The sequence below is a fragment of the Neomonachus schauinslandi genome, chromosome 12, assembly GCF_002201575.2.
Source record: "Neomonachus schauinslandi chromosome 12, ASM220157v2, whole genome shotgun sequence".
Taxonomy (NCBI): domain Eukaryota; kingdom Metazoa; phylum Chordata; class Mammalia; order Carnivora; family Phocidae; genus Neomonachus; species Neomonachus schauinslandi.
The window spans coordinates 65,018,650-65,031,996 of NC_058414.1; the positions used below are offsets into that span (position 1 = coordinate 65,018,650).

At 39.5% G+C, this 13,347-nt stretch overlaps 1 protein-coding gene across 3 annotated transcripts in view; it reads left to right on the forward strand.

Annotated features, from left to right (window-relative positions):
- Positions 1 to 12,048, forward strand: part of ANLN (anillin actin binding protein) — a 49,403-nt gene extending 37,355 nt beyond the window's left edge. For all 3 annotated transcript variants that reach the window (XM_021699337.2, XM_044920030.1, XM_044920031.1), the window contains 4 exons: positions 3,295 to 3,381; positions 8,648 to 8,755; positions 9,612 to 9,784; positions 11,244 to 12,048. In XM_021699337.2, the coding sequence (XP_021555012.1) occupies positions 3,295 to 3,381; positions 8,648 to 8,755; positions 9,612 to 9,784; positions 11,244 to 11,367 (492 nt within the window). In that variant the 3' untranslated portion in view covers positions 11,368 to 12,048. The remainder of the gene's footprint in view (positions 1 to 3,294; positions 3,382 to 8,647; positions 8,756 to 9,611; positions 9,785 to 11,243) is intronic.
- The last annotated feature ends 1,299 nt before the right edge of the window (positions 12,049 to 13,347 follow it).

Sequence of the window (13,347 nt, forward strand, 5' to 3'; positions counted from 1 at the left end):
TGGCAGGAGGAAGCAAATATTTATTCTAATAGTTTATAGTTGATGTAGGAGAATATCTAAAATAATTAAGTTCAGTGTTCAAGTTGGTGAGAAAAATGGAAGACCTTCTCTACTCATATAATAACCCTCCCTAATTGACTTTGAGAGAATAGACAAGTCACCCATATCCTACCAGATACCAGTGATATAAGGGAGTGTTTGCTTATTTTATTGGTGCTGTGACCAACAATACAACAGTCACAAAGGTTATCTCTGAGATCACCTTCAGAATGGAATTTCTATTGAAGTTTACCCAGACTGTTTGCTCTATGGATTTAGGATACCACTGATAGCGATGGCCTTCCTATTTGAGGTTAAATCTGGCATCCTGCAATTTAAATTATGAATCTCAATGAGTCACAGGCTCTCAAATCCTTTCTTTGAATAAAGAATCCAAAATAGTCATAGATTTTATTACACTTTCATGGATAAAGGGAGAAGGACATCTCACAGCCCATCTTTTGACGTAAAGAAACCTCATAGGTATTTATGCCCTACTGAAAATAGAGATGTCATTTTAAATAGTAATAGGGCAAACAGTTGTGAAGTAAAACAACCAGTTAGCATTGTCGAATTTCAAGGTTATAGGAAGAGTGATTAGGTGTTCTCCTGTGTGCAAAAACTATTCTGGTGTACGCCCATTGGCCCAGTATACTTATTAACAGTACCCCTCTCTCTCAGAAATATCCCACTGTATGAAAAATTACAGCCATGCTGGTTATAAGTTACATTTTATAGCTCTTAACAATAATCTTAGAAGTGTGAATATCTTCAAAGACCCTTTTGTTAAACAGAAAACAGAATAGGATCATACATTTTCACATGTTTCTACACTCAGCAGGGGGGTAGTGATATTGACCGTTTTGTGAATATTCCCAATTCACCTCATCAGGACAAGCTTCTGCCCAAGAATATTGTGAGCTTTTCACAGCTGTAGAGTAAAAGTGGACATTTTCTTCTAGTTTTTATGAGATTCTTTTTACCAGCAGCATTCTTTGGGTTCAATGTGGAAATCTATTAATTAGCATTGAGAGCCTGAGGAACTTAAAACCTGACCACATGGAAAAGGAAAGAACGAGGGAATTTATAAGAAGAAGGATAATGAGGCACATGATGTTTTGATTCTACATTATGGATGCCTTTTTTTCTTTTTTTAAAGATTTTATTTATTTATTTGAGAGAGAGAGAATGAGAGAGAGCACATGAGAGGGGGGAGGGTCAGAGGGAGAAGCAGACTCCCTGCCGAGCAGGGAGCCCGATGCGGGACTCGATCCAGGGACTCCAGGATCATGACCTGAGCCGAAGGCAGTCGCTTAACCAACTGAGCCACCCAGGCGCCCTTATGGATGCCTTTTAAATTCAGAAAGTTAGAGGTTTGTCTCATGGAATTAGTCTCTGGAAATCTACACTTTCTGGCCAAGATTTCCCCCTTTAATTTATCTTTATTGTGTTGGAGGACTGAATTGTTGGAAACCAGTCTTCACCTAAAAGAAGTTTTTTCCACTCAAAAGTAACTTCTCTTCGGCTTTTCTGGTACCTCAGGCCACATTTTGCTAACAGATGCACAAAATAAATCGAGGTACAGCACAGATGCTCCCAGACCCCCTCAGAGCTCCAGCGGCTGGACGCGGAGGTGCTGGGTGTGGTCCCCAGGGGAAAGAGCTGGGGCCACTCTTGCTGCCTCCACAACCACTAGCTGCAAACACAAATGCCAAATGCCATTTTTGCTTTTTGCCTTTTTTCATGAAAGTGAAAATCCTCTTCAGATTTCTTTTAGTTAGCAAAAACAGGTACTAACGTAGGTCTTTTGTAAAAGTGAAGTGGGCAGACTTTTGAAAATCCAGGGGTTACCTGTGTACCACGTTTTCTTTCTTTCTTTTTTTTTAATAGGAAAACTGGGTATTTATTTGGCCAAACAGTATCCTTTTAGCAAACGTTTGTTGAAACGCCTGGATATAAGTTGGCAGTAAGCTAGGAGAACAAACACGAAAAAGGCACGATATTTCCTCTCAAGAACCTAGGGTGCAAAATGCAGGCTATGGCTTCGGGCACAAAAGAGAACATAAACGGGTATTTCAGAGCCTGGAAGACAGACTTCCTCCTTTGAGAAGAACAAGATCTGGGTGGCCTAGAGTAGTTTTCATACTGAGAAGCGGGGAGAAAGGATTCAGTACCATATTGTCTGTATCCGTTCATCTGTTGAGGGGCATGTAGGTTGTTTGCCCCTCTTGCTGTTGTGAAGAATGCAGTGAACACGGGAGTGCACACATCCCTTGAGAATCTGGTTTTAATTCTTTTGGATAAATACCTAGAAGTGAGATTGTTTTTGACTATGTAGTAGTTCTATCCTCACTGAAAAGCTTTCAATTTTGATAGGGTCTAGTTTATCTATTTTGTTGTTCCATGTTGTTGCTCATGCTTTGGTGTCATATCTGAGACTGTTGTTAAATCCATGATCATGAAGATTTACTCCTATGTTTTCTTCTAAGAGTTTCCTGGTTTTAGGTCCTTGATCCATTTTCAGTTAATTTTTGTGTATGATAGGAGATAGGGAACCAACTTTACTCTTGCAGGTAGAAATCCAGTTTCCCTAGCACTATTTGTTTACAAGAGTGCTCTTTCCTCATTGAATGGCCTCGGCACCCCTGCTGAAAATCAGTTGACCATAGCTGTATGAGTTTATTTCTGGGCTCTCAATTCTGTTCCTTTAGTCTATAGATCTTCCTTATGCCCTTACCACACTGTTTTGATGACTGTAGCTTTGGATTAAGTTTTGAAGTTGGGAGGTAGGATTCCTCCAATTTTGTTCTTTTTCAAGATTGTTTTGGTTATTAATAATGGGGACCTTTTGTAATTCCATATGAATTTGGGGATCAGCTTTTCCATTTCTGCAGCTCACTATTCTTTATTGCTGAGTATTGCTGCTAATTTACCAGTGGAGTATATTCTGTTGATGGAGAATGAATAAGCACATGTAATCTCGTCTTAAATCTGTATTTTTTTTTTAATCACATTAACTTGGAACTTAGGGTTCTGTTTTTATCAAACTCTACCTTGAATGAATTTATTCTTCAAAAGCATTTGTTGCTAAGGAACCAGTGGCCTTTGGGATCACCTGTTTTACATTCCAGCTTTAGAAAATACTGTGCTTTCAAGGCATAATCTTCTTTATTCATGGTTTATACATGTTTTATCAAGCAAAAAAAATCACACTTTGAAACAGTTTTGCAAATAACTTACCCTCTGTCTCCGCAGGTGCCCTTTTTATCTCCTTTGGAAGGTCATATTTATTTAAAAATAAAATGTCAGGTGAATTCAAGTGTTGAAGAAAGAGGTTTTCTAGTAAGTAACATTGCTTAATCTATATTTTCCTTTTTCCGTATTGTCAAGTATAGACTTGGTTTCACATAGGAATGACCACCTATGTGATTATGTGATACATTGGTTCAGTCAAGATTTGTTGCATGTCCGCTCTATGCCAGTCACGGTTCTGGTACTGGAATCTAACAGGCTACACAAAATAATCCTTCCCCTCAGAAACTTTTAGTATGGTAGGGAGAAACACAAGTAGACTGGCAAGTGCAATGCTGTGCTGTAATAGGTGGGAGCGTAGAGGGCCTGGGGGTAACTGGTGGGACATCAGGTCTGGAAAATGGGTAAGGGGCCTTAAAGAAAGCCACTGGAAGAAGTAGCTTGTAAACTGCTGAGTAAGTTAGCCAGGGAGAGAGAGGGGTGAGAAGTGTTCCAGATAAAGGGACTCTCTGCACCCTCCCTCTCACCCCCACCAAAGATAAGGAGGGCACAGACAGTGAGGGGCAGGTAGTTCAGCCGGCGCTTAGGGTGCGGGTGTATGTGGGGAGGAGGAAGAGCGAGGAGGAGAGTGTTGCGGAGGACAGTGTGGTTAGGGGAGACGGGCCTAAGGGTTAAAGGGCCATCGAAAGAACTTGGATCGTATCTTGAAGCCAGCGACGTACGCTTGTAGGATTTTAAGCAGAGGAATAACATCATATTTGGGGTTTAGAAAAGTTATTCTCCCTGCCATGTGGAAAGGAGGTTGGAGACTGGCGGCCCTGAAGAAGACCAGTGAGGAGACGGTCACTCCACGAGGGGTGGCGGGGACTGTCCTGGGGAGATGAAGCAGGCGCAGTGATTTGACTGTGCAGCAGAGGGGCTGGAAAAGCAGAGGTGAGGCTGTCCCCTAGATCCCTGCCTGTACAACTTGTGGGGTGGCAGTGATGCCGCCAAGAGAAGGGATCTTGGGGGAGGAACAAGTGTGCGTGTTTGGGGAGAAAGTTTTTTGCCCCCCCAAATTTTCTTGTGGAAAGTTGCAGATATACAGCATTGAACACCCGTATACCCACCATCTAGATTGTGGGTTTAACGTGTTTTACTATCCTTGCTTTATCATGTACCTACTACCTAGCCATCCTGCTAGCCACCCCTCTGACCATTGCTGAAAATAACATATTTTGGGGGAAGAATTTTAAAGTATACTGTAGACATTAGTGTGTTCCTCCAAATCTTAAGTGTATATCCCTGAGTTTTAACACAAGCATACATCTGTATAACCCAAATTTCTATTAAGGTCTAAAACATTGCCCCAGAAAGTTCCTTCATGCCAGTTCCTTCATCCCCCAAGGTGGGAAGTTTGGGTAAGTTAAGTTTTAAATGATCTGAATTTTAGATGACTCCAAAGATCTGAGTTTGAAGCTCAAGATAGACATTTTGGTTGAGATGAAGATTTGGAAATCTGCATCATAGAGATTGTAATTAAAGTTCAGGGAGAGTTGAGCAAAGCAGAACCAGGAGGAACACTAATATTTAAACCACAGACCTCGAAAGTGAAGCTCTCAGAGGAGCCTACAGGGAGGGCAGTGTGTCATGGTTGTCAAGAAAGAGAGAATCTGAAAGAGGGAGTGGTCAAGTTAGATCAGGACCTATTATCAGAGACCGTGGGACTCATTTACAAGGCAGAGAACAAAGCTGGATTGCAGATGGTTATGGACAGGTTGGGAGGTGAGGAATGAGAATGCCAGCAGCGCTTTGAAACTAAGTTTGGCTGCAAAGGAGGAAGAGATAGAGCGTGGTACTTGCAGAGCTATGTAGGGTGAAAGAAGGATTTGGTTAACATTTTTTTTTTTTTTTTTAAAGATTTTATTTATTTATTTGAGACAGAATGAGAGAGAGAGAGAGCACATGAGAGCGGGGAGGGTCAGAGGGAGAAGCAGGCTCCCCGCCGAGCAGGGAGCCCGATGTGGGACTCGATCCAGGGACTCCAGGATCATGACCTGAGCCGAAGGCAGTCGCTCAACCAACTGAGCCACCCAGGCGCCCCTTGGTTAACATTTTAATAAGATCAGAGAGATTTGAGAATCTTTAAATTCAATTGGGTGGCTTCTAATAGGGCAGAGAGATTGAAGATGCACTGGGGAACTTGCACTAGGATTAAGGAGTAATATGCAGAACGAGGTCATGAGAGGGAGAAGAAATAAGATCCAAGCCACCGTTCACGGGATTGATCTTATTCAGAAGTACGGTTGAGCCTTGAACAACGCTTATGTGGGTCCATTTATATATGGATTTGTTTCAATAAATACATACAGTACTGTGAATGTATTTTCTCTTCCTTATGATTTTCTTAACGTTTTCTTTTCTCTGACTCACTTTATTGTAAGAATACAGTCTATAATACGTATAACATGCAAAATATGTGTTAATCGACTGCTTCTGTTATCGATACGGTTTCTGGTCAACAGTATGCTATTAATAGTTCACTTCTGGGGGCGCCTGGGTGGCTCAGTTGGTTAAGCGACTGCCTTCGGCTCAGGTCATGATCCTGGAGTCCCGGGATTGAGTCCCACATTGGGCTCCCTGCTCGGCGGGGAACCTGCTTCTCCCTCTGACCCTCCCCCATCTCGTGCTCTCTCTCTGTCTCATTCTCTCTCTCAAATAAATAAATAAAATCTTAAAAAAAAAAAATAGTTCACTTCTGGGGGGGGGTCGGGGGGAGTCAAAAGTTTTATGTGGATTTTCGGCACCCCTAACTTCTGGGCTGTTTCAAGGGTCAACTATATACTTTTTCCATTATCAGAGGAGAAAAGTATGTGTGTAGAATACATAGAAGACTGTGGGTATGGTGCACAAAGTAGAGAAAACCTAATCTGGTTTTCTTTGTGAAGCGAGAATTTGAATGATACAGAGGATGTCAGTTTGCAGTTACTATCAGAGGGGACAGAAAGAAGAGTTCCGTGGCCAACGTGACTATAAACCAGACTGCCTTAAGTTTTTTTCACATGTCCATCCAGTAGATGGCACTAGATGTTCTTGAAAAGGTGTTTTTATAAATTTCTGATGTGAAGGCAGTGTTTACCTATTGACTTTTTCTTTTAATGTAAATATTTTCATATTTTACTATAGATACCTTTAGCAACTAACAGACTCTGTTATGGCCGCTAGCTCATTTGCATATGATGTCTGACTGACTGACTTTTTGAGCTGGGCTCTTACCTAGGTTAATGTTAGTTAGATCTCTTCAGGTTTGCTGTCTTGGACCCTATAGCCCATCACATCCACACTTACATAAATGTGCTAAGAAACTGCTCAGAACTCCCCCAAATAAATTCTATCCCCTGCCAAACTGTACCTTTTAATTACTTCTGCCCTCTCTAAAATAGAGATAGTAATTGAAACTAAAGTTGCTTGGTTCCGTTTTTCCTTCCTGATATGCCAGGAACAGCTGGAAGGAAGGTGACTACCAACCAAAGAAACTTGCTAAATGATTCTAAAATGGTGCTAGTCTAGCTCTGCCTTGACGGGTGAACAGCAAGTGAGGGAAGTTCAGGGTTAGCTAGAAGGTTCCAGTTCTGCTTTGTGATTATGTGTTGTCATTTAGTTTCCTTGGCCTGAACTTTCCTCAGCTATAAAAATGAAAATGCTGTCCTCTTTTTATTCTTCTCTGATTGTAGTCGGGTGTAATAATTATAATAATGTGTTATTCTTACCCATCAAATTTTTCCTTGTCTATTAGCTTTATGATGTAAAGGGTGAGCATAAACATAAGAGGGAGCTGGTGAGTCATTTATACTAATTTTGTGCTTGAGATCAAAATAGCAACATTCCTGTCTTTTTTCCCTGAATGGTTGTGAGCCAGTATTGCCTAGAAAAAACATGCCTTGGGGAGGAAAGAGGATAAACTGGGGAGGAAGAAATGAAGGTGGCGTAAGAAGATATATGGTTAGAGTAAGCTAATTAATTTGGGTTAATTAACTAAGCTAATAAATTTCAGACTTCTTTCTCTCATAGAAATATATCTTCACACAAAGTAACTTTCCTCCATGGCTAGAGCTTGTACTCTTCTAACTCAAGCCTACTTTGGGTAAATTCACACAAATTAGTGAGTCAAGAAGAGTGTATGTCCACTATCCTAGGGTTGGTGTAAAGCTTAGTTGATCCATGTGGAGGTGGAAAAGCTGTAATGCATTCTGAAATCAGACACGAAGATGCTTTCAGATTAGCTATATTAGCTGGGTCAGCAACGTGTGGCTTGCTACTTTTTTTAAATAAAGTTTTATTGGAACATGGGCTCATTTGTTTACACACCATCTATGACCTATGACTGCTTTTGCATTACGCTAGCAGAATTGCATAGTTGTGACAGACCCGGTTGCCCACAGTCTAACATCTCTACTCTCTGGTACTTCACAGGAAAAGTTTGCCAACCTCTGATCTCTAGCATTGTTACATTTTTACTTGCTTTGTTCTTTAAAATAGTATTTCCTAAAGGACGTCTTTTCCCTTTTTAAATCCAAAGTGAAGACTTTTATGTGATTAAGACTCAGTAGGACTACAAGTAAAAAATAGTGAGGTATGGCAGGGGGCAGCTCCAACTTACACTTTAAGTAGAAGTACTCCATGGAAAAAAGCCCCATTTGTTAGTTGCCTTTCCCAGAGTCCTGACCTTAACCGACATGACTGTGTCACCCCTCTTTAGAACGTAGCTTGTGTGTCTAAGGCATGTGCTGACCAGCTGCCTGATTGCAGGGAGCTGCTCCTCAGTGTGCTTGATGGCTCAGCAGGGGGCGGGGAGCTCGGATGTTTATCAACAGTAATCAGTCAAGGCATAGAATCATCGCTGACTCTTTTCCAATCCCATTTTGTTCTGAATAAAAGTTAAATGCTGGTCTTTTACATAAAATAAGTCTAACTTAATAAGCTATCATTGGTTTTGTCAACATTTAAGGTATGATATTCCCATTATTCTACTCCACAACACTTAAAGCACTTTTCTCTTGTTTAAGGAGCATTTGGTTTGGGACATGATGCTTTAAAAAGGTGTGCTTTAAAAAGGTCTAAATTAGATAGAGATATTTATTTGGGGTTAATATCTGGAAGTTCTTAAATGCTATATGCTTATAGATGATGTTGAAAATCTGGGTTAATTTCTGGATATTAGCAATCGGTGAGTTTCATTACTAGGGTAAGAGGTGGTGAAAATCATGTAAGTTGATTTTGAGCTATGAAGTATATCAACATATTGAAGTTTAACATACAGATTTATCATTTAATCAATCCTCAAGTTTCTAAAGTTAACATTTCATTGACTTTTCAGACCATATTTGAAGATGTTAGTGGTTTTGGTGCCTGGCATCGAAGATGGTGTGTTCTTTCTGGAAATTGTATCTCTTATTGGACTTACCCAGATGATGAGAAACGAAAGGTAATATTAATAGCCCTGGTCAGTGGTGAAAGCCCTGACTTCCATGTAGTGTTTCATGCAGAGGTTCCCACTGGTCTCCACACCCACCCAGATGCCCCTTTGAGTATGTTTACTAAGCCATTATAAATGTTCTTGTTGCAAGACCTGTGTATGTGTGTGTGTGTAAGTAAAACTTTCATGTCTTTTCCATTCCCTGTGATTTGACCACTCTTAAAATACCATAAGGCATATATTTGTCTTTATTTTCTCCTAGAATGTTTCATACTATTTTTTAATAACATTTTTAGCCAGAAATATGTTGAATTCACTTTTGTTTTTATTAATAGTTGACTTACCTAGATCTGGGATAAAACAGTAATGGAAAACCATCACAGGAATATAGTGATTTTGATTTTGTTTCTAAAATTTGAAAATAGGATTTTATGTGATAAATTGTATCTCATTTTCAAAGAATTTAATATTATTGCTCAAGTATGATTATTTATTATCCCCAAACTGGGAAATAGAAATACACAGAATTACAAAATGATGTGTGTTTCTAATTGTTGAAGCTGCTTGATGGGTACATGGAAGTTCATTCCACTGCTCTTTTAATTCTGCATCTCTTTGAAGTATTCCATAACAAAGAGTTTATTTTTTAAGTTGGCTAAAAGCTCCAGTTGACACTTGTGGTTTCTGTTTTCCTAGCAAGAAACAATAACAGATAAATATGTTCCTCTAAACCTTTTATAATTAAATTTTAACTTTTAAATTAATGGCTTTTTAAGTTTGTACCAACTCAAATACTGCTTAATGCTTATTGATGTAAGTGGTCTTGTTTATTTTTTATTAGTTTGTTTTTAATTTGTTTTTAAAGAATCCCATAGGAAGGATAAATCTGGCCAATTGTACAAGTCATCAAATAGAACCGGCCAACAGAGAATTTTGTGCAAGACGCAACACGTTTGAACTAATTACCGTCCGTCCACAAAGAGAAGATGACCGAGAGACTCTCGTCAGCCAGTGCAGGGACACGCTCTGTGTCACCAGGTACGTAGTAGGCTACAAACATAAGTACTTCCATCCAGTAAGGGATTGATTGCCCACTGTGTTCCCGCCACTTTAAGAAATATCAGAGATGGTCCTTGTCTTTGAAGAGAGTACAATCTTAATGAGGAAAGAAAACCCACACAATCACTAAGGGAACAACCTAATAACTAAATTAATACAGTTAAAAAAAAAAAGTCTAACGTTCAAACTATATCTTAGCTAATCCTGTTTTCCAGTATACTCACAGTGGAGCCATTTTCAAGGCAGTTAGCTAATGTACTTTGGGTTAAGTCTGAAGGTTTTGTGTATAATTGAGAAGGCAAGTATTATTGAAAGAGACTTTACATGTCCCTTCCTTTCCAACCCAAAAATGTCCTCAATGAAATCAGGTGACTTACAAAAAACAGTCTCAGGCTACTCTGCAAATTTCTGGTTGGAGATTAAGAGAATGAACTGTTGGGAGTGAGGGCCAGCAAAGTTAAGTAACTTGCCATGGTTACCTTTGGTAATAAGACACTGAGTCAGGATGTAAACCTCGGTTTCCACAGAGTGACAATAGAGATTGATGAGTAAACACATTTAGCACAGTCTCGAGCTCATGGAATGAGCTCAACAAATGGTCACTATTATTGTTGTTCGTGTTGTGTTCTCTCCTTTGACTAATAGATGATCAGATCACTGCTTATCCCATTTTTAGTACCAATGGGGAGAAATTACAAAGACACAGAATGAGTACACTATAAAGACCTTCTGACAACTGCTGTTCTCTAGAAGAATGATCTGGCTTGTGAGTTAGGGAATTCTCTTCCTCACCCTCACCTGCCCTATCAACTAGTTATTCAACTTGTGGCTCAATATGGGTGCAGAGAAGTGATTCCTGATATGGATGGAGAGGTTAGGATAGACAAAAATCTTAGGATCTTCAGATCACTTATGTAGATATCATGTTCTACTAACAGTACTAACCCAAAAATAATGGGAGACCGAGCCAAATAGTATTACTGGTAGAGCCAGGGGAAGGTCCACAAGCTGGTGCTTCCAGCTCTCAGGGAGCCCGGGTCTGAGGAATTTGGGAAGCTCCCAGATTAAAGACCAGGTGTGCTAACTCTTGCTAGGAAGTAGTCCACACTCAGTGGCTGTCCTGCACCACCAGATTACCCAGGACAGACCACCTGTACAAGACAGTTACCATTTTAGCGTGGAAACTCCATCATTAACCAAACGTGATCACTGTGAATTTTGATTCAGTTAACCAACCTATGGGGATTATTTTCCTTTATTGCAATTGAAGAAGCACCTCACTATAGGGCTTTTGATTAGCATCTGTTAAAAATTGGTAATGAGTAACTTGTTTTACTGGTTTGTTTAGCCGCGCCCCCACCCCCACCCCCCCGCGTGAGAACAGGGCAGTATGGAATGGGGGAAAGGATCCTGACTTTTTGTTTGTTTGTTCCTGTAGGAACTGGCTGTCTGCAGATACCAAGGAAGAGCGGGATCTCTGGATGCAAAAACTCAATCAAATTCTTGTTGATATTCGCCTCTGGCAACCTGACGCTTGCTACAAACCTATTGGGAAGCCTTAAACTGTTGGAAGTTGCCAGGCCGTCTAGAGGTTTTTTGAGCTGTGTCATAAATGTATCTTAAGAGCATCAGATTTGCTGATTGCATTTTATGCTTTAAATACAAAAGGGTATGTGCCAATATTCACTACATATTATGCAGTATTTATATCTTTTGTTTGTAAAATTTCAACTTTCTCTTCTGTCATTCATAAATGATTGGAGGAAAATTCATTATAGTCAATTTTGCTAAATCTTAATTTAAAAGCCTCATTTTCCTAGAAATCTAATTATTCAGTTATTCATGACAAAGTATTTTTTTAAATGTAAGAATTTTGAGTTGTCTTCTTGGAGCTGTGGGTCTTGAAGTAGAAAGGTTTTCCAGGGGTTGGAGACAGAAACCTACAACTTGGTCATCCTTTCTCTATCCTCACTACTTCTTTCTAAAGTTTGTGATCGTTTATTGATCACGATATGTCTTGTTAGTAGAATACTAAGAAAACTTCCAAGGGACTTTAGAAACATTTTTAGTAATGGAGGTAAGAACTTTTTAAATAGCCAGTGTACATTAGTTTAAAGCTTGAGGCTGCCTTCAAACAAGAGATGTGGACATGGGATATTATGTGAGATTTGGGGGTTAGTTTTCTTTAGAAGACTTAATCACATGGTTTACATTTACCCAGTTTCTATAGATGCTGTGTGGTGCTCATTTTCATAGAGTACAGGCTTTTAAAAAATAATTATTTTTACTATATAGCTAAGATTCCACTTAGCATATCAGTTCTTTCAGCTCCCATAACAAGAATAAATGTAAATTGAAGAGTCTTTGTATAAAAGTAAACTCCACCAAGCTGCTATGGACTAATACTTTGCTTGCCAAAGTTTTTTTTTTTTTTTTTTTTCCTTGTCCGCGTATGACAGTGTCTAGAAGCACATTATGAACTCTTTTGAAAAACTTAAGTCATGCATTACCTTTGAAAGCCCAATTCTTTTTTTTAATTATAAAGTATTATAAAGCATGGTCACAACTTTTAAATCCACTTTGAATTTCTTCTCTGAATTGTTAAAGTTATTGACGATCTCATTTATAAACACTAAATTCTGATTCTGTCAGAATCTAAATTCTGTCACCTCCTGTCATTTAATTTTGTATTCATTCAAATGTGTTTTTTGTTATGTGTATTATAAAAATATATTTTATGATCTCTTACCCAAATAAATGCTTGCAAAGGACTTAAGGAATCCGTTATTTACAAAATACTATGTAAATGCGTGGTGTGTGGTTGCTGTATCTGGGCTATAGGGCTTCTTGAGGGGATTGTACGGATAGGATCGCATTCATCTTTTTATCTCCAGCCCAGTGCTCAGCTTATGTGTCCTCAGGGTCTTTGTTGAAGGAGTAGGTGGCTGAAGGATCCATTTCCAGGGCATTTCAACAGAATATGGTACTTAGATGTGCCTTCGTGGAGATAGTTAGCAGAGAGTGCTTAGCAGAAACTGGGTGGGTAAGTGACACTGCCCTCCCAAACTGGGAGTGGGGTTGATGGGATTGATGAGAGGGTCCCTTTTATTTATTTATAGACTTGTACTTATTTGGGGTTGTCTGTCTGTATATTCGTAATGCCAGTACAGTTAAAGTACAATGTTATATTAGTTTCTGTGTAATACCCCGAGCCAGCATTTCTCTGCATTACTCAGTGGTCATCAGGATAAGCGTCCTCTTGATCCCCTTCACCTATGTCTCCCGTCTCCCCCGTGACCAACATGTACTGTCTTGGAAGAGGAATTACCTATCTTGGCACAAAATTCAAAAGGCACAAAGAAGTTCAAGTGAAAAGTATGCCTTCACCCCTTGTCACAACCACGTTTAAGTTCTTGTGTGTCCTCCTAGCCCGATTCTAAGCATAACACATAGGCATATTTATATTCTTTCCTTCATTGAAGATACTCCATACATACTGTTTAAGTTAAGACAAAAAAACGCAACAGGGTGTCCCTTTTCAG